The sequence below is a fragment of the Pristiophorus japonicus genome, chromosome 1 (assembly GCF_044704955.1).
Source record: "Pristiophorus japonicus isolate sPriJap1 chromosome 1, sPriJap1.hap1, whole genome shotgun sequence".
Taxonomy (NCBI): Eukaryota; Metazoa; Chordata; class Chondrichthyes; family Pristiophoridae; genus Pristiophorus; species Pristiophorus japonicus.
Window position 1 is genome coordinate 170824416 of NC_091977.1, and position 21769 is coordinate 170846184.

The window sequence follows — 21769 nt, forward strand, 5'->3', positions numbered from 1 at the left end:
ACGGCAATGTAAAAACTGCGGGAAGCCTCACGTTACAGTTGTTGAGCTAAGTCATAGTGATTATTCCCCGGGCCTTCCCTAACTTCCCTCACAACAGTCTCACTTTTATATCTTGCTGCTGAAAGGCCATTAGATTATGTGCAGTCAGTGACCTTTACTCTTGGTTTACGCTCACCATTCCAAAAACTTGTTGACTTCTATGGTATTGGTGGATGAAAGTTTCATGGCCTTACCTGTGTGTAAGGTGGTCTTAAGACTGTAACACAGATAAGCTTATCTATGAGGACGTTGATGCTGTACAAATAAGACACAACTATCCTTACGACTCTAGCTGTACCAGCCTTGAATGTCTGAGCGGATTTTTGGACATTTTCCAGAATTGTGTTGCCAGCAGATTGTGGAAAATCTGACTGTTACAAAATAGAGTCTTAAATATAAAATGGATTCTTTAATACAACCTTTCCTACTTGCATTCCTAACAGCTGGAGAGGGCAGAAAGCTTGACTTCTGCATAGAATTTGGGGTGGAACCCGGTAATACCAGGATTCTGCTCAATTTCTACAGGCTCTTTAAATTCCGACAGGACGGCCATAAGCAGAACATCAGCACCACTCACGGCTCTGCGCGAGAACAGAGTGCAGAACTACTGTGACATTTTGGATGCGCCTGTCAACATAGGCCTCTAGAGCCAAGATAGCAGCTAGCTGAGATTGCAAGGCAGCAGTGTGAGCTGAGGACAAAAAGGATTGGGTGTGAAGATACCCAACACGACATCTCCTCCAGCATTGCCAGTCACTGCAGCCTTGACTATGCTCCTGCCCATGGTAGCAGACAAGCTTTCTTTGAGGTGGATGAAGTTGTGCAGGCGGGTGCTTCCTCCTCCAGTGCCAGCCTCCTGTCTCGAGTTGTGTGCAACCTTTTGCAAGAAATAAGGGATTTTGTTACTGAGAGTCTTGTGAGGTGTTTGGAGAATGTGCCTATCATGGTAGGATAGCTGATGGTCTGTGTGTAAGATGTGAGTTGTGAGTAAGTGAGGATTGTAATAGTAGTGAGTGTGTGAGCATATGGTGCAGTGTGTTGTAAGACTGTCTTGCTCTTTTCGCTTCGTTGCTTTCAACGTCGAATTACACACACACACAGTTGTAGTAAAGGCAGGATCGGGTCTTTTATTTAAACATTCATACAAACCAACCCAGTATGAAAGTTACTGAGATACTTCACAAAGGCAGCTTGTTCTGATTTCCGTGGTTGCTTGTGACACACCTTCCGAGATTCCAGTGTCTGAACAGTCCGTGTCAAACTTTCATCTTTATACTGAAAAATCCTTTCAACTCTTATTTCTTTGCATAATACATTTAGACAATTAACATGCAGACAATATAGAATTGTATGAAATCATGGCTAACTGCTTTCTGAATTACTATACACAAACCAGATTGTTTAACATATAGATGATGTCATCAAATCATTATTCACATAGTAACAAGTTACACTCAAGTACAGACAATGTCATGAATTACTACACACAACTCAGATGATCAGCAGAGCAGTTTCTTTGATTCCATGCATAGATTATGATTCGCATAGTAACAAGTTTCACTCAAATACTCAACATTTCAATGGCTAAAAAGCGTCATATCGTCTAGCAGCCTGTTTTAATCCAATCTTGAATCTTCTAACTTTTAACCCTTTCGATCTCCAGACTGCGCGGCCGAAGCAAAGCATTCAGAAATGCAGGCTTGCACTCCTACACAGAGTTTTACAAGAGTAAGGGATGTGGGGGAAGGCAGTCTTGTGAATGTTGTGAGTCTTGTGATTAGTGAGGCAGTAACTGGTGCACGACTGAGCAGAGAGTAAGAGAGCAGTATTCTTACCTTAACAACACCAGTGAGATCATTGAATTTTTTCCAACATTACAGCTATGTCCTGGGTGCTAGGCCCCAAGCATTCACATATTCTGCAATCTCTTGCGAATGATGGTGGAGTTGATGCCCTGGAGGACATCCTGCATCTTAATCCCTACTCCGTCCACTGGCTGTACCAGGGCATCCAAGGCAACATAAGAGAACTTTGGTGCTCTCTTAGCGCTTGCTTCAGCCATATCTCTCCTTCCAAAGTATTGTGTTCCTAACACAGATGAGGCTGCACACAGGGAGGTTAAAGTAACAGTGACCTCAGTCTTTAATAAGACACTCCAGAGTGAGGAACAGGCCTTGGGGGCAGGCTTATATACAGTGCTCCCAAGGGATGCTGGGATCCCTTTGGACTTCAGGGGATGAGCTCCCTGGAGGCTGAACATGGGAGTGCATGCTTCACAGATACACAACATCATTCCCCCCCGCCAAGTCAAAGTGAAAACTATTTACAAGGTGAGGCGGTCGGGAGCCTTTCTTTCCCTGGTGGACCGCCTCGGTACAAATGTCTGTTCTGGTGTGTTGGCTGTGCCCTCGCTGGGTTGGTGTGTTGTTGGCCCTGCAGGGCTGCTAGGTGAGCCTGGCCTTGCTGGGCTGTTGAGCGTGATGGGTTCGATTTCCTGGTCCGGCATGGTGTCGTTGATCCTTTGGGTGTGTGTTGTGGGCTCGAAAAAGGTGTTGTCTGCTGTGGGTTGTTCAGGACAGTTTGTGAACCACAGCCTCGTTTGGTCCAGGTGCTTTCTGCAAATTTGTCCATTGTCTAGTTTGACTACAAACACCCTACTCCCTTCTTTAGCTATCACCATGCCTGCGATCCACTTGGGACCATGTCCATAGTTTAGCACATACACAGGGCCATTCAGATCAATTTCCCGTGACACAGTGGCACGACCATCATTTACATTTTGTTGCTGTCGCCTGCTCTCTACCTGATCATGCAGGTTGGAGTGAACCAACGAGAGTTTGGTTTTAAGTGTCCTTTTCATGAGTAGCTCAGCTGGGGGCACCCCTGTGCGCGAGTGGGATCTCGTGCGGTAGCTGAGCAGTACTCGGGACAGGCGGGTTTGGAGTGAGCCTTCTGTGACTCGTTTAAGGCTCTGTTTGATTGTTTGTACTGCCCGCTCTGCCTGCCCATTGGAGGCTGGTTTAAACGGGGCTGAGGTGACATATTTGATCCCATTGCGGGTCATGAATTCTTTACATTCGGCACTGGTGAAACATGGCCCGTTGTCACTGACCAGTATATCAGGCAGGCCGTGGGTGGCAAACATGGCCCTCAGGCTTTCAATGATGGTGGTGGCGGTGCTTCCCGACATTATTTCACATTCAATCCATTTTGAAAAAGCATCCACCACCACCAGGAATATTTTACCGAGAAATTGCCTTGCATTCATCCTTTGTTGGGGACTCTGAGTCATCTGGGTCACCTGAGGCCTGCTGGCAGTTGCAGACTCGTGGGTTCTGCCTTGTACATTTCTGCTCGCAAACACAGTTCCAGTTCCACCTGGCTGATGACCCCCCCCGGGTGACACCCACACCGAAGCCGAGAAGCGATACAATGAGAGCCACAGAGCCACTTGCAATATCGTCGAGAAAACCATTGGAGTGCTAAGCATTGTTTTAGATGCCTGGACCACTCAGGTGGCGAGCTCCAATACCACTTTGAGTAGGTAGCTCAATTCGTGGTGATGTGCTCCATGCTGCACAACTTGGCTATCAGGAGGGGACAAGAATTGCCAGAAGGACGTGACAGTCCACCTCAAGAGAGAGAGCAAGAGGAGGACGAGGAGGTGGACGCTGACCTCGGGCCACACAATCTGGCTGACGCTGAAACCATGCCCCCGCCCACCTCTAGACCGCATGAAAGGGTGCGTGGTGGCATCATAGCTGTAAAACTGTTACGTCAGGAGCTCATAAATGAGCGCTTTGCCTGAAAGAATGTTGGTGGTATTTACAATGCTGACACACAGGTGGGTGTGCAGGTCATACATCAATGGTGGGCATCACCTTAGTGACAGTTAAAGTTTATGTTGATTGAAGTTAAGTGTAATTATACCCTTTGATGTTAAGGAATCACCAGTGTGTAATGGTGCAGCTATCTGAGCCAGTGCGCAGCAAGGTTATGTTAAATAAAAAACAATTAAACTGAACATTTATCTGAAATCATAAGTATATCTATAAAAAACAACCCTTCCCCCCCGCCCCCGCTTCTCTTCTCCACCTCTACCCCTTCCCCTCCTGACTCCCAAGCCGCCTGGCTGAGGAGTTCCTCAGGCGCTGCTTCATTGCGGGGTGGGGGGGATGACGGCTGAACCGCTGCTTGGACGGATACGGGAGAGGACAGTCCCGAGGTGGGAACGTGCTCTGAGCCAGAAACGAGATGTTGTCATGTGTCGTTGGCAATGGGGGTGCGGCACCTTGGGGTGCAGTGCTGCGCTCCGGGACCACTGGGAACCCTCTGCCACCAGTGTTCCTGGCTAACAGTTCCAGGGCCTCCTCCATCCCTTCCATGTTATATATTATTTGTTGGACAAAAATTCGATGCCAACTATGTTCTGGGTGCTTAGTAGGCTTTTTGCTACTGGTAAATCTCCCTCGTGCCTCCCACAACAGCTAAACAAGCACACACCACACCCACACATGCTTTCAGTCCCTCTCTGCTCCCTCTCTCTGTCTCTTCTACGCATGTAATGATGACCCCTGACCTCCTGAATCGCGGGAAACCGAGCGTTGCCATGCCGTTGCTAAGGATGGCGACACTTTACAGCAGAAGGTCAGAGAAATTTAACGCTAACGTCCATTTCAGATTGCTCGTGGTAACGCACAATTTTTAAAATGGAGACTAGGGGCTTTGAGAATGGGCGACAAGCCGGCAGTCTGAAAACCCATTTTTACCACCCATGCCGTAAATACCGCCCATTTTTGGGCGATCTGCACAAAAGTGTAAAATCTAGCCTATGGACTCTGGGGAAATCAAGGGATATGGAGATCGGGCGGGAAAGTGGAATTGAGGTCGATGATCAGCCATGATCGTATTGAATGGCAGAGCAGGCTCGAGTGGCTGTATGGCCTACTCCTGCTCCTATTTTTTATGTTCTTATGTTTTTAAAAGTGTTTCCGTAGTCTGCAGCCAGAATGTACCTCCCCTTAAAGAGGTGATGGTTGCCTTTAAGTGGCATCATAGACTCCTTCTGGATCTCACGACCGGTGTCAGCCAATGAGTAACACCAGTAGCACTAGCTATAAACCTGGATCGTGATAATGATCAGGCAGCGCGAATAATACGTGCTACCTGAGGCGATTGTAACAGGCGCATGCAGCGCACGATCCACCTCCAGCACGCCTGATTCTCGGCGATCAAACTTCTAGGTCTCTGTTACTTCGGTTATTAAACAAGGATATGTAGACTGGGTTGAGCACATACAGCACGTGATGCAATAGTTTATGTGGTGTTTAGACTGCACAGTTCATTTGTTGAAGGCTGTCAGCAGGTCTGAATTGTGTGAATGGATTAATAATACATTTGAGGATAAAGAGAGAATGGATTCAGAACTTCCCCTCAGAAAATTAAACAGCTGGACTAGAATCCATGATAAGGTATGAGTCCACATAATTTGTGGAAGGATAGAACTTGATGGGCTGAACGTTTTCTTGTTCCATGCTTTCTTAGGTTAGAATAAATAAGGATCAAAACAGTAATTTTCCCAAATTTAAATATTTATCTAGATTGAAAGATTTTACAGTAAAAATATCTTCAAAATGCGCTAAATATTTGAATGAAAGTTGTAGGCACTAAGGTTCCTCTCCAGTATACTTCGGGACATTCATTTCCCAGGACAATGAGGAAAAAGGGGGGCGGAGGCCCCTGATGCAGGATATTGGTCCCCTTTACACTGCCCTGGGATTTAGTGGACATCCCCAGGGAGGTGATTGGGGTGGGGTGGGGCTGGTGGTGTTGTGGAATGCTTACAGTCTTATTTCTCTCATGGGTATTTTTTATTTTATGTAATTTAGTAGGCGGTAAAAACTTTACACGACTGAAAAATATAGGAATAATACTTGAAGGTTGTTCAATTTAACAAAACCAGACAGTCGGTCATGGTGTAGTAGTTTGCAGAATTTGTTGGAGTCTGTAAAAAGTAAGAGAAATATATATTTACTTAAAAGAATTTGAGGTATTTTGACCACGCTATTCACAACTTCATTTATCCATCATCGTATAAGGATCTTCCCAGCAGACCAGTAATTTGCATTGTCTCACCAGTAGTAAAAATATCCAATACATTTGTATGCATGTATTACAGCAGTACTAGAATTTTGTGCTCCAAATGACCCTGAGTGTGCTCTGTTAAAATAGGACTGTCATCCCTCAGGTTAAGCATGTGCTCAACTACATTTTTATTCTTATCAGGAGATTTTCTTAGCTAAGCTTCTTTGATCAGCATGAATAGGTAGCAAATTCAGAGGCCAAAATTTCCCCTTTCCTTAAGGCCTCTTGACACCGGAAAGCGGCGGCCACGCTGCGGAGTGCAGTGGCCGCCAATTTTTCGTGTAATGGCTGCCTTTATCAAAATTACGCTCCTGCAGTATCCCAGTGGTGACCCACTCTCCCTGCCCCCCCACCGCTCCGCTGCTGCCGATCTGTGCTAAGTGCATCCCCACAGTGCGCACCACCAATGTACCCCTGCCCCCCTCCCGACGGCGCAATTCCGCCGTAAAGATCTTCCTCCTGCCAGGCAGTGCCAAAACCTACTTTTTCCCGGCGGTGCAGTGAGGCTGTGGCTTTCTGCAATGGCGGTGCGGCTTCCATTAAAGTGGAGGATGCATTGCCGCTGCTGCCATGTTCTTTTTGTCGGCCGACTACCATGTCGGCCCAACAATTATGCCCCCAGGTTCGGCCGGGCCGCCAACAGGCAGCCTGACACCCCCTCTTGGTGGCCCAGTGGACCAAACTTTAGAAATCGCGCAGTGAAGGGGAGAGCTGTGGTGATGCGGTGCCGTGATGATGTCATCAGCGCTACGCTGATGACTGACAGTGGCGGTCACTACACACGCCCCTACCCCCCTCCCCCGCCCCAACTTCCGCCCCTCTAATGTAGTCACAGCCCCATTTATGCCCCCATTATGAGCGACTTCCGGTCCGCCTGAAAAAAAAACGAAGAGCGGAATTTCACTCAAGAGACCACCTCAACCACCACGGCGGTGTAAACACTCAACGGGTTGCGTACGCCCTGTTTTGTGCGGAGGGCAATTTCGGCCCCTCAGTGTTGTATAATAACCCAAATGATGAGAAGGCCAATGATTCCTACAGTATCTTCCTGTATGCAGAAAGGCATGGTAACTTCCTATCCTCATCACAGGGATTGTGTACATATCAAGTTGGAGTGCTCTTTTATTTTTTTTTCAGGAAACAACTGGCTTATTTTCTGGCATTCTGCTTTTGGTATGGCTCTTTAGCTTAGGGTGACGATACAGCCCCATTTTTCGGGGAAAGTTCCCGGATGAGGTACTGGGTCCCCAGGTAAACAATGTCCCCGGAAGAGTCCCTGGGAAAGTTCCCTCTAACTTTCTTGACGCCACGCAATCCCCAATCAAAATACCGCAAATGCTTGGTTTTTGCTTCAAAAAGCTGTCAGCGCAGGATCCCTGGCGTGCTGCGCAGCCACACAGCTTAAAAGGAACATTGGTCCCCGATTCACGAAACTCGGCCCTGAATAGACCAGAGCTATATTCAGTGAATATATGCATATCATACCGTTAGACATAATCACAGTTTCAAATCAATGAACTGAACAGTGTTATATTATTTATAAATGGTTTCTAAATGTGCTTCAGTAGTGTGACGTCACATTTGCTTTAATTGTATACACATTTGTTTTGGCTTTGTAGTGTATATGTACGTGCTGCTAAAAAAAATTGCCTCGCTACGCTGCACAGCCTACATTTTCCATCCTGGCTACTTTGCTGTGCTCCCACCCTGTGTGCCCCCAGCTTTGGTTTAGAAAATATGGTCACCCTACTTTAGCTTTGGTTGGTCTAATTTAATCTTTTTAACAGCCTGTCTGATATTGGAATAATATATCGCACTGCACTGCCACTAATAGTTACAATTTCTAGTTTTGGTCTGACAGCATTTCCCCTAAGCAAACCTAGTCCCCTATTGTTCTGGAAAATATGTCTGCTCTTGCACAGATCCATGACCTGGGAATTAATAATGATCCTATTTGCATTAATAGGCATACTGCATTAGACATAAATTCATGTTATGGTATCACATTCACTTCAGAATTGGCAACTTAGAACAAAATGAATTAAATACATATTCAAGTGGGTAGCGAGACATGAGTAGCAATGTCCCATCAGGAAAATATATTTTGTCACAAGCTTTCGAGACAATCGCAACGATCAACAAATTACCTTGTTCAGAAGCCTTTGCAGTTACAACTCTACAGCCAATTGCATTTTAATTAGTGAACCAAGCTGATCTCCAGTCAGAAGACATCTTTGATCTCGGAACTTTATTTTAAATTGACAAATATCCTCATTTAAACAAAATTCAGATATTTATGACAATATTCCTCAGTTATTACTGGCTTGAAGCTGCTACAGTACTGTAAATTTAAACACTGTAAAATCGAATTTGTTTAGCTTTTAATAAAATATTATAATTTCGGGCTTATCCTTTCTTGAACTCTTCAAGCATGCTTCTTGACAGATTGATAGAGGAACTCCATTGGCAGCATTCATCGATATGTGCATGGACCTCCATAGATAACCGTCCTCCTCAGATTCGGCTACCCTCAAAAGTTTGTCACCATCCTCCGTCTGCTCCGTGATCCTGACCAACGGATCCACCACAGACCCATTCCACGTTCGAACCGGGGTCAAACAAGGCTATGTCATCGCACCAAAGCTCTCCTCGATCTTCCTTGCTGCAATGCTCCATCTTATCCTCGGCAAGCTCCCTGTGAAGTGGAGCTAAATTACAGGACAATCGGGAATCTGTTCAACCTCCGCCACCTCCAGACCAGATTCAAGGTTGCCCCATCCTCCATCATTTAATTACAGTACGCTTGCGTCTGCGCACACTCGGAGGCTGAACTCCAAGTCATCGTTAACACCTTCACTGAGGTGTACGAGAGCATAGGCCTTACACTAAATATCCGTAAGACAAAGGTCCTCTACCAACCTGCCTCCGCCACACAACACTGCCCCCCGGCTATCAAAATCCACGACAAGGCCTTGGACAACGTGGACCATTTTCCATACCTTGGGAGCCTACTGTCAACAAGGGCAGACATCGACGACGAGGTTCAACATCGCCTTTCAATGTGCCAGGGCAGTCTTCGGTTGCCTGAGGAAGAGAGTGTTTGAAGACCAGGATCTTAAACCTGGCACCAAGCTCAAGGTCTACAGAACAGGAGTGATACCCGCCCTCCTATATGACTCAGAGATATGGACAATGTATAGCAGGCACCTCATAACACTGGAAAAGTACCACCAATGCTGCCCCTGCAAGATCCATTGGCAGGATAGACGCACCAATGTTAGTGTTCTCACTCAAGCCAACATCCCCAGCATCGAAGCATTGACCAAGCTCGATCAGCTCTGTTGGATAGGCCACATCATCTGCATGCCTGACACGAGACTCCCAAAAACAAGCGTTCTACTTGGAGCTTCGACATGGCAAGCGAGTCCCAGGTAGGCAGAGGAAACACTTCAAGGACACCCTCAAAGCCTCCTTGAAAAAGTGCAACATCCCCACCGACATCTGGGAATCCCTGGCCCAAGACCTCTCAAAGTGGAGGGAAAGCATCCGGGAAGGCGCTGAACACCTCGAGTCTCTTCGCCGATAGCAAGCAGAAGTCAAGCGTCGACAGCGGAAGGAGAGCGCGGCGACCCAGGCACCCCACCCACCCGTTCCTTCAACCACTGTCTGCCCCACCTGTGACAGAGACTGTAGGTTCATCATTGAACTCTTCAGTCACCTGAGAACTCATTTTTAGTGTGGAAGCAAGTCATCCTCGACTCCGAGGGACTGCCTAACAAGAAGAGAAGAGATATCCATTCAGGACAAAGCAAGCCGTTTGATTGGCACTCCATCCACCACCTTAAATATTTACTCCCTCCACCACGGGCAAACCGTGGCTGCTGTGTGTACAATCTACAAGATGCACTGTAGCAACTCGCCAAGCCTTCTTCGACAGCACCTCCCAAACACGTGACCTCTGCCACCTAGAAGGACAAAAGCAACAGGCGCATGGGAACACCGTCACCTCCAAGTTCCCCTCCGTCACACACCATCCTGACTTGGAAATATATTGCCATTCCTTCATCGTCGCTTGGTCAAAATCCTGGAACTCCCTCCCTAACCGCACTATGGGAATACCTTCATCATACGAACTGCAGCGATTCAAGAAGGCATCTCACCATCACTATCTCAAGGGCAATTAGAAATGGGCAATAATCCCAGAAATTTTTTTTTAAATTAGTAGGGTTAGTGGACAATCATAACTGAATGTTTTTATGGAACTTGCACTCCTTGCACACAGCAATAAAAAAAGATTTGCATTTATATAGCGCCTTTCACGACCACCGGACGTCTCAGAGCACTTTACAGCTAAATTGTCCTGCCTAATGTTGCTACTTTACTCCTCTCATTGCTACTTTGCGGTAGTTGGGAGTAGCAGGAGTAAGGTAGATTCAGGGACGAAGCGGCCTAAGTGAATTAGGGGGGAGGGGAGAACCAAAGTGCCTTCATGAACAAGGGTGGGAAGAGAGAAAGCCAAAGGATGGCTCCATGATGTGCTGGAGGTAAGTATGAAACAGAGTTAACTCATAAGCAATCAACCCGAAATGTTAACTCTGTTCCTCTCTCCACAGATGCTCCCTGACCTGCTGAGTATTTCCAGCATTTGCTGTCTTCTCAGAGGCCTTCCTTTAACATCCAAAGCCTTACAAGTATCTAGCAGCACTCCTTGCACATATTAACAACTTTGTAAATGTATTGCACCAAGCCACTCTTTCAATAAAATATAAAAATAACAGTCCAAAAGTTGTAATCGAAACTTACCTGAAAAATTTGTGTGTACCTTTAAGAAGCGCTGACAGCGTCTCTGCAGTACTGCAGCATGCGTGATTAGGAGAGAATGTTATGGCATGCATCGACGTCCAAAATCGCAATCGTGCGTCAAATCAGGCATTGCATGCCGATTGACATCACAATCTGCACATTTGCATTGGAGAGGCGAGCGCTGGCAACGACAGCGCTATCGACCTCTCCGAAATGGCAGATGCAGTATCCTGCACCAGAAGCATGGCAGCCGCCATTTTTTGAAGAATTATGGCGTTAACGGTCGGAATGTAAAGTAGGGAATTTACCAGCCAAAGAGTTGTTGAGAGGAAAAGAAACATTTGGTTCAAAAGACGAACCAAGCTTCTCAGAGATATCTGTAGTAATGGAAGAGATGATGAGGCCAACAATGTTTTTAAATGAGGAAGGGCTAAGGTTAGAGGTATCATAAAGCAGTTAGCTGCAAGTTGAATTTCAGAAGTAGTTCCCAGCACTCGTTGTGTAGCTAAGACTCACTTTCTTGGATCTATCAGGCAAGCTGTTGCTGACTTTTGCAGCCTGCTGCAACAGGACCTGATGCCTGCTGGACCAGGGTTCATGTTTTGCCAGTAACTGTCAAAATTGCACAACCCTTAACTTTGCCACTGGCTGCTACAGGTGACATCAGCCACATCTTCCCGTCTGCAATGCACAACTGCATTAAGCAGGTCTCTGACACTGTTTGCCAGAGCTAGTACATCACCTTTCCCATTGACCACAACAGTCAACACAAGAGAGCTTGGGAAATTGCAGTGGTGGTTTCTTAAAAATTCATTCTTGAGATGTGGACGTTGCTGGGAAGGCTAGCATTAATTGCCCCTCCCTAATTGTCCTTGAGAAGCTGGTGGTGAGCTGCCTTTTTGAACCGCTGCAGGCTGTGTGGTGAAGGTACTCCCATAGCGTTGTTAGAGAGGGAGTTCCAGGATTTTGACCCAGCGACGATGAAGGAACTGCGATATATTTCCAAGTCAGGATGGTATGCGACTTGGCGAAGAACTTGAAGGTGGTGGTGTTCCCATGTCCTTCTAGTTGGCAGAGGTTGTGGGTTTGGGTGGAGCTGTAAAAGAAGCCTTGACAAATTTCTGCAGTGCATCTTGTAGATGTGCACACTGCAGCCATGGTGTGGCGATGGTGGAGGGAGTGAATGTTGAAGATGGTGGATGAGCTGCCAATCAAGTGGGCTGCTTTGTTCTGGATGGTGTTGAGCATTTTGAGTGTAGTTGGAGCTGCACTCATCCAGGCAAGTGGAGAGTATTCCATCACACTCCTGACTTGTGCCTTGTAGTTGTTGGAAAGGTTTTGGAGAGCCAGGAGGTGAGTCACTCACCAGAATACCCAGCCTCTGACCTGCTCTTGTAGCCACAGTATTTATGTGGCTGGTCCAGTTAAGTTTCTGGTCAATGGTGACCCCCAGGATGTTGAAGGTGGGGGATTGGCAATGGTAATGCCACTGAATGTCAAGGGGAGATGGTTAGAATCTCTCTTGTTAGAGATGGTCATTGTCTGGCACTTGTGTGGGGCAAATGTTACTTGCCACTTAACAGCCCAAGCTTGAATGTTGCCCAGATATTGTTTCATTCCCTTACAAGCACGTTTCCCTTAAAACCAGCAAATGTTGCAATCAGGACACCAGAACACCAGCTAGAAGCATTCATGAATTGAAACAGCTACACTCAATGTCCAGGTAGTCACCAATTACAGGAATAGAATCATACAAGTTTGTGGAAAGTACCGTCGGCCATCAGATACTGCATCATGGTTGTGTCCACAAGTGTGGAAACAGAGTTGGCCACCACTTCCATGCTGGAAAGGATGGGCTCCAAGCTCTGCGCGAAGCCCTGTGCCAAGTTGGTACCAGACTCCTCCATGCTCCTTGACATTGGATGCAGGCTTTCTGGCAGGCTTCCCAATGCACCAAACATTTAATTGTGCATACCCATCAGCCTTCTTCTGTAGCCTGCCCCATCAAAGTGCTTAACTGAGTCCTCTGCAGCAGAACCTGTGTACGACTTCGCCCTCTGGGGATCTGGCACCCGCGCTACCCTTTTCCCAATCCTGGCCACTCATGCCCGACATCTCAGTACATGCAGATGCTCCGTCTAAGCTATCCTCTTAATTACGCAGCGTGTCAGTATCTGAGCTGGTGGCTGCGAGTGTGAAATCAAGTGACGGTGTGCCTTCAACTTCACTATCTTCCTGCTCTTCCACCACTTCCTGGCCAGATTGCAGTTCTTGGGTATCTGAAAGGAGAAAGGCATTGCAGGGAGGGGGGATATTAAGAGGTGCATACTTACAACAACTGTAGTTTTAAATCAAAAGACATTGTGGGGTGAGGGGGAAGTGGGATGTGAGAAGTAGGATTAGATATGAGGATACTGTCCTTCTTTGATGGTTTCAGCTCCGCCACTGGCCACGGGCTCCATGATGGCCGCTCCAATGATGGCGACCACCGTCTCCTCCATCGGGGAAAGGTCATGCAGGCACACCTCTCCCTCGCTGGTTAACACTGGTTTTGTGCCACTTTATCCTGCAAGAGAGAGGGAAGTGTGTCAGTGAGTGTGATGCAATGTTTTTGGGTGATGTGCCTGTCATGGGGAATAGCTGACAACATGTGCAAGCTGTGAGATGTGGATATGAGGCTTGCAGCAATGGTAAGTATGCAAGGGTGAATTGAAACTATGAATGTGAGGTATGAGTCGTGTTTGGTAAGTTTGTTGGTAAGTGAGTGATGGGGTGTGGTGAATTGAGCATTTTGTGAGGTTGGTGATGCAGATGGTGAATATGGCAATTGAAGATGCATGCACTGACCTTGACCACTCGTGTGAGGTCACTGACCTTGACCACTCATGTAAGGTCATTGAACTTCTTGTGGAACTGCAACCAGGTCCATGGGGCTTGACACCTGGCATTGATTGCCATGGCTACCTACTCCCACTGCCTTCACAAAGTTTGTCTGAGGGCCTTCTGGCCCCCTGTGGATAAAGGGTCTCACTCCTCCTTTCCACGTCCTGCACCAAGGCATCCAGTGCAGTGTCTGAGAACTTTGGAGCACGCTCTCTCACCTGTTGCGCCATTAGTCACTCTTCTTGCAGGTCAAACTGTCTTCCCCAAACAGTTCCTGCACCAGCCAGAATGCAACTCTCCTTTAAGAAATGCGAGCTGGCTTTAAGTAGTGCAGGCTAGCCTTAAAATTGGCCCTCTGCTCAGGCGTGCAGCCACTCAACAGCGCAGTAAGCACTAGCTGCACGCTGCAATCATGTTAATCAGCAGGCTGCACAAAGTTGCCGTGCTGTCTGCATCAGAAGCAGCGGGCACGGGTTAATCGCACATCGCAATCGCTGCATCCGTTTTCAAGGACTATCGAATTTAGCCCTCTCGATGTTTTAGTGTCTGAGTGCTTCAGAATTCTGGCACAGAATTCATAGTGGGGCATCTGACTGCAGATGTGAACCAGTTAATCACTCGTGTGACATCATTATGCTACTTTTTATAGAAATTGTAGCATAAAAGGAAGCTATCTGTTCGATCCTGCCAGTGCTATCTCTACAACTTGAGTTATCTACTCCAATTCCAATTCCTGCACTTTCCCTATATCCACTTATATTTTCAAATATTTATTGTGATAGGGGATAGAAACATAGAGGGAAGAGAGGAGAGGCTAGATATTGCAGTCAGTGATGCTTAACACACTCGTCTCAAATTTGTCTCTCCTTTATTTCAACAAAAGGATTAACTTGTAAAGCCCTCATTAATGCCTCTGCTAAAACAGCAGAGAGACAGATTTGAACAAGTGTGTTAAGTGTTCACACAATAACATTGCTAACAGTAACTTTCAGGCTATATTTATTATGTTATTTAATGTAGTGATTTACCAATTTACATTTTCCTTTGCTTTGTTTGACCAGTTCCACAGAAACAGACCAAGAAGGTAAGGAATTTATGTCTCACTGCCCATCAACTTAGGTGCCTTTCCCAGCTGATGAAAATTCTCCTTCATCTGGAAAAGCGAATGGAGGAATTAGTTTCAGAGGTCTTTTTGGGAAACTCTTCCACACAGCAAGGCAGAAATGTTCGAGGTAAAGCTTATCTAATAGGATTTGTATGATTTGTTTTCCTTATTTCAGTTTATGGAATTATAACATTTGTATTTATATTTTGTGGGAGCATAGTTTCCTTTGCTGCCCCGCTAGTTTCCTTTGCCTGTGCAATATTGTGGCTCAGAGTACGGGTGGGTGACCTAATCTGATTCAACCATTGGGGGGTGAATGGGAGCAGTGCTCAAACATGTTGTGCCACTATGCTGTGCAACACTATAATAAATATCTTTAATTATACAGATTGCCCCCCACCCCCAGAAGGTAACTTTGAAATCACAGTAGTTGTAGCAGGACTGATGGAAGAAATCTGGGACAGTCTTACTCTATAATTTTGAAAGCTAAAATACTGAAATGTACACATTATATTGTTACATACATAAGCATACTTGCTTACATAAGCCAACTATTCAGATTTGTGTCCAGATTACAGATTTGCAAACATTTTGTGCATATTTTAAAAAGTGCATTGCAAGTATTTTAAACCATCTATTATATATTAAAGTCCCAGGAAGGTGAAGCGATGATAAGCCCTCACACTGTTAAAAGATCTGTCGTGTTATAATAGCTGCAGAACATACCACCAATGTAGTATTGTAGTACTGTGAGTGAACATGAAATCCTATTCCAAAACAACTGTGTGGCTTTGCACCATTGTTGTACTCTCAGTAAAGTCACATAATCAGTTAAGTGCAAGGTAGGTAGGTTTTTTTAGATGCATACATATTGAACAATTACTAAAACTCAATGTAGTTGTTGCATAGGCATAAACATCCCATAATTTTTCAGAAAAGCACCTTGACAACCCTTCTATAACTCTCTTGAAAAGATGTGACATGGCTTTTGCCCAAATTTCATCAGAATGTAAAATCGAGTGGGATGCATAACTGGCAGCCCCCAAATTTGGCCACGCTCACAGATCAAATTAATCACCATAGTGAGTTTCTGCTAATTGTGCCCATTTGTGGGCCTTCGAAGAGGCTCTTAAAATTAAGGGGTTTTTTTTAGGCCCAAGGACTCTAATAGACACCTTTTAAAAGCTTTTAAATATTAAAAAGTATTTAATTTACTAAGAAACTGACCACTGTACACCAATGAAACCAGTAAATGGTTCTGTATAGTTTTTTTTAAGTTGTTTTCAGTTCATAGTGCATATAGTGAAGTGTATATGGATTTTAGCAAAGCTTTTGATAAGGTCCCACACGGCAGACTGGTCACGAAAATAAAAGCGCATGGGATCCAGGGTAAAGTGGCAAGTTGGATCCAAAATTGTCTGAGAGACAGGAAGCAAAGGGTAATGGTTGATGGATGTTTTTGTGACTGGAAAGCTGTAAACAGTAACATTCCACAGAGCTCAGTGCTGGGTCCCTTGCTTTTTGTGGTATATATCGATGACTTGGACTTGAGTGTTGGGGGTATGATTAAGAAGTTTGCAGATGACACTAAAATAGGCTGTGTGGTTGATAATGAAGAAGAAATCTGCGGATTGCAGGAATATATCAATGTACTGGTCAGGTGGGCGGAACAGTGGCAAATGCAATTCAATCTGGATAAGTGTGAGATAATACATTTGGGGAGGTCTAACAAGGCAAGGTATGGCACTGAAAAGTGTAGAGGAACAAAGGGACCTTGGAGTGCATGTCCACAGATCCCTAAAGGTAGCAGGCCAAGTAGATAAGATGGTTAAGAAGGCATATGGAATACTTGCCTTTATTAGTCGAGACATAGAATACAAGAGCAAGGAGGTTTTGCTTGAACTGTATAAAATACTGGTTAGGCCGCAGCTGGAGTACTGTGTACAGTCCTGGTCACCACATTACAGCAAATATGTGATTGCACTGGAAAGCGTGCAGAGGAGATTTACAAGAATGTTGCCTGGACTGAAGAATTTTGGCTATGAAGAAAGATTAGCTATGAGTCTCTTTTCTTTGGAACAGAGGAGGCTGAGGGGATACTTGATTGAGGTGTATAAAATTATGAGGGACCTGGATAGAATGGATAAGAAGGACCTATTTCCTTTGACAAAGGGGTCAACAACTAGGGGACATAGATTTAAAGTAATTGCAGGGAGTTGAGAGGAGAGATGAGGGTAAATATCTTCACCCAGAGGGTGGTGGGGGTCTGGAACTCACTGCCTGAAAGGGTGGTAGAGGCAGAAATCCTCACCACATTTAAAAAATACTTGGATGTGCACTTGAAGTGCTGTAACCTACAGGGCTACAGACCAAGAGTTGAAAGTGGGATTAGGCTCTTGGTCGGCCGGCACGGACATGATGAGCCGAAGTGGCCTCCTTCCGTGGTGTAAATTTCTATGATTTAAAATCAGGTTACTCACATGTGGTGACTGGACACTTATTTAAAAAAGCTTATTTTTCGTGATAAACTAATTTTCAGTCTGTATTAATAAAATTGCACCAGGTTATCACTCTTAAATATATTAAAGAATTTTTTTCAATGCAAGAAAAGAAAACAATTACTAAAACACTGCCCGATTTCATTCGTTCACGGAAGATTTTAGGTTCGGCGATATGCAAATGGGTTTGAGAGGAAACTTGACTGAAACAGAAACTCTACCCCGCTGTTTAGATTGCAAAGTCTTTAAAGTTGTTAGATTATTTTTCAAATCAAATGCAGAATCAGTTTCTTACTTGACTGAAACAAACAATACAGGAAATTATATTTGTACATATGAGTCTAGTTTGTTCAGATTGCATGATATCCATGACCTGTAGTATGGCAATATTTACACCAGTGCAATGGTATTATCTGCAATAGGAGTGCTAAAGAAGACCCGAGAAAACATTGATGTGCCATCACAGATGAACAAAACCAACATCCAAGCTGAACAGTTATTACTTGTGACTGAGGTAATGTAATCTTTATGTTAACTTCTCTGTGTTTGATACCATTGTTTACTATAATCATTTCTTTGTTCATAAAATCTTGAAATTGACAATCAGAAAGCCACCAGCTGTCTTAAATCTCACTTTCACCAGATAATAGTCTCAAAAGAATGATCCCAGAAAACTGTTGTTCTTCAGTAAAATGGCACTGTTGCTTGATAATCCACCACTGAATTGGCCAGCAGTATTTTTATGGAAAATAATGAATCTCTAGTGTATTTTAAAGTAGACATTAACTGCAGTTTTATAATAGAGTACCAAAATATATACTGTTTAATTTTGAGAGTAATTTTGTACATATAATGATGTCCAGAACGATATTGGTCACTGTAAGTTTTACTAGAGTACATGGGTTAATTTTATAATCCTATGTCCGGCTCAGCAGTTTTCACTGGTTGCGCAATATTTATAATGGCATAATTTTTATGTACTAATATGGTGAGTTTCATGCTTTGGAACAATCCATGTTTGCAATCAGTGCCGAATCTAATTTGCTCCATTCTTTTAATCTTGTTGTGCAAAGGTAAGACATATCAAAAACGTACTTTAAAACATTGGGTCAGAGCTATGTCTCACTATCTCTCCATATATGCCTGTAAATGAGACTGCAACAGGATGAAAATATTAAGAAAATGGCAAGCACAAAATTTGGATCCATAGACCTGTTTTTTGGGTACGACGAGTGTTCTTAGCGCTCCAAAATGGCATCTGCGGCACGCATGCACACTTGTGATGCGAATCGCACCAGACACCATATTGGTGAAGGTGATAGCGTGCACCCAGTCAACCCCACTGGAAGTATGCAGAGCAGGCAGCTCATGATGTCAATGAGCATGTAATGCTGATTTGATGCCAGTGCTGCCATTTTGGAGTTTAACGCTCTAGCTAACACCTTCTCTTAAACTCGCACAGCTGAACAGTTGTTCAGCAGCAAGAAGGACCCTCCCACCAGTGCTATTTAAAGGATCATCAAGAATGTTCAGGCAGTCTTGAGCATGCATGGCTGCAAGCTGTCCTGGCATGACAGCAGTCTGAGATTCCACTGTCGCACTCAGAAGTTGGGTGGCTTCTCTTGTGCTCCAATGAAAGTTGAGAAATTGACAATCAGACGACGCATTCTTTATTAAGATGGAGAGTGACACAGTTAATTCAGAGACTAGGGTCCTGAATGTAAGGAAAGGTAACTTCGATGGTATGAGATGTGAATTGGCTAAAATAGACTGGCGAACGATACTTAAAGGGTTGATGGTGCATAGGCAATGGCAAACATTTAAAGATCACATGGATGAACTTCAACAATTGTACATCCCTGTCTGGAGTAAAATTAAAGCGGGGAAGGTGGCTCAACCGTGGCTAACAAGGGAAATTAGGGATAGTGTTAAATCCAAGGAAGTGGCATATAAATTGGCCAGAAAAAGCAGCAAACCTGAGGACTGGGAGAAATTTAAAATTCAGCAGAGGAGGACAAAGGGTTTAATTAGGAGGGGGAAAATAGAGTATGAGAGGAAGCTTGCTGGGAATATAAAAACTGACTGCAAATGCTTCTATAGATATGTGAAGAGAAAAAGATTAGTGAAGACAAACGTAGGTCCGTTGCAATCAGAATCAGGTGAATTTATAATGGGGAACAAAGAAATGGCAGACCAATTAAACAAATACTTTGGTTCTGTCTTCACGAAGGAAAACACATATAACCTTCCGGAAATACTAGGGGACTGAGGGTCCAGCGAGAAGGAGGAACTGAAGGAAATCCTTATTAGTCAGGAAATCATGTTAGGGAAATTGATGGGATTGAAGGCCAATAAATCCCATGGGCGTGATAGTCTGCACCCCAGAGTACTTAAGGAAGTGGCCCTAGAAATAGTGGATGTATTGGTGATCAATTTCCAACAGTCTATCGACTCTGGATCAGTTCCTATGGACTGGAGGGTAGCTAATGTAACACCACTTTTTAAGAAAGGAGGGAGAGAGTAAATGGGGAATTATAAACCAGTTAGCCTGACATCAGTAGTGGGCAAAATGTTGGATCAATTATTAAAGATGAAATAGCAGCACATTTGGAAAGCAGTGACAGGATCGGTCCAAGTCAGCAAGGATTTATGAAAGGGAAATTATGCTTGACAAATCTTCTAGAATTTTTTTAGGATGTAACTAGTAGAGTAGACAAGGGAGAACCAGTGGATGTGGTGTATTTCAAAAGGCTTTTGACAAGGTCCCACACAAGAGATTGGTGTGCAAAATTAATGCACATGGTTGGGGGTAATGTATTGACGTGGATAGAGAACTGATTGGCAGACAGGAAGCAGAGATTAGGGATAAACGGGTCCTTCTCAGAATGGCAGGCAGTGGCTAGTGGAGTGCCGCAGGGCTCAGTGCTGGGTCCCCAGCTATTTACAATATACATCAATGATTTAGATTAAGGAATTAAGTGTAATATCTCCAAGTTTGCAGATGACACTAAGCTGGGTGGCGGTGTGAACTGTGAAGTGGATGCTAAGAGGCTGCAGGGTGACTTGGACAGGTTAGGTGATTGGGCAAATGCATGGCAGATGCAGTATAGTGTGGATAAATGTGAGGTTATCCACATTGGTGGCAAAAACATGAAGGCAGAATATTATCTGAATGGCGGCAGATTAGGAAAAAGGGGAGGTGCAACGTGACCTGGGTGTCATGGTACATCAGTCATTGAAAGTTGGCATGCAGGTACAGCAGGCGGTGAAGAAGGCAAATGGTATGTTGGCCTTCATAGCTAGGGGATTTGCGTATAGGAGCAGGGAGGTCTTACTGCAGTTGTACGGGGCCTTGGTAAGGCCTCACCTGGAATATTGTGTTCAGTTTTGTTCTCCTAATCTGAGGAAGGACATTCTTGCTATTGAGGGAGTGCAGCGAAGGTTCACCAGAGTGATTCCTGGGATGGCAGGACTGACATATGAGTATCGACTGGGCCTGTATTCACTGGAGTTTAGAAGAATGAGAGGGGATCTCATAGAAACATATAAAATTCTGACGTGACTAGACAGGTTAGATGCGAAAGAATGTTCCCGATGTTGTGGAAGTCCAGAACCAGGGGTCACAGTCTAAGGATAAGGGGTAAGCCATTTAGGACTGAGATGAGGAGAAACTTCTTCACTTACAGAGTTGTTAACCTGTGGAATTCTCTACCGCAAAGAGTTGTTGATGCCAGTTCGTTAGGTATATTCAAGAGGGAATTAGATATGGCCCTGACTGCTAAAGGGATCAACGGGTATGGAGAGAAAGCAGGAAAGGGAAACTGAGGTGAATGATCAGCCATGATCTTATTGAATAGTGGTGCAGGATCGAAGGGCCGAATGGCCTACTCCTGCACCTATTTTCTATGTTTCTGTGCATCATGGTTGTGTCCACAAGTGTGCTATTGGAGTTGGCTACCACTTCCATGCTGGAAAGGATGGGCTCCGAGCTCTTCTCAAAGCCCTGTGCCAAGTTGGTGGCAGACTTCTCCATGCTCCTTGACATTGGACGCAGGTTTGCTGGCAGGCATCCCAATGCACCAACCATTTCATTGTGCACACCCATCAACGTTCTTCTGTAGGCTGCCCCATCGAAGTGCTCATCTGAGTCCTCTGCAGCAGAACTCTTGTGCGACCTTGCCCTCCGGTGAGTTGGCATGGGCGCTATCCTTGCCCCCTGCCCTGGCTGCAGGCCACTCGTGCCGTCTCTCACCATGTGAAGAATCCTCCTCCATGCTATCCTCTAAATTATGCGCAG

At 45.0% G+C, this 21769-nt stretch overlaps 1 protein-coding gene across 1 annotated transcript in view; it reads left to right on the plus strand.

The window, feature by feature from the left end:
• The window catches only part of kiaa0825 (KIAA0825 ortholog), a 769133-nt gene that overhangs the window by 165860 nt on the left and 581504 nt on the right, over positions 1-21769 (plus strand). The window contains exons 5-6 of the mRNA XM_070884909.1: positions 14931-15101; positions 17895-17986. Coding sequence (XP_070741010.1) covers positions 14931-15101; positions 17895-17986 — 263 coding nt within the window. The remainder of the gene's footprint in view (positions 1-14930; positions 15102-17894; positions 17987-21769) is intronic.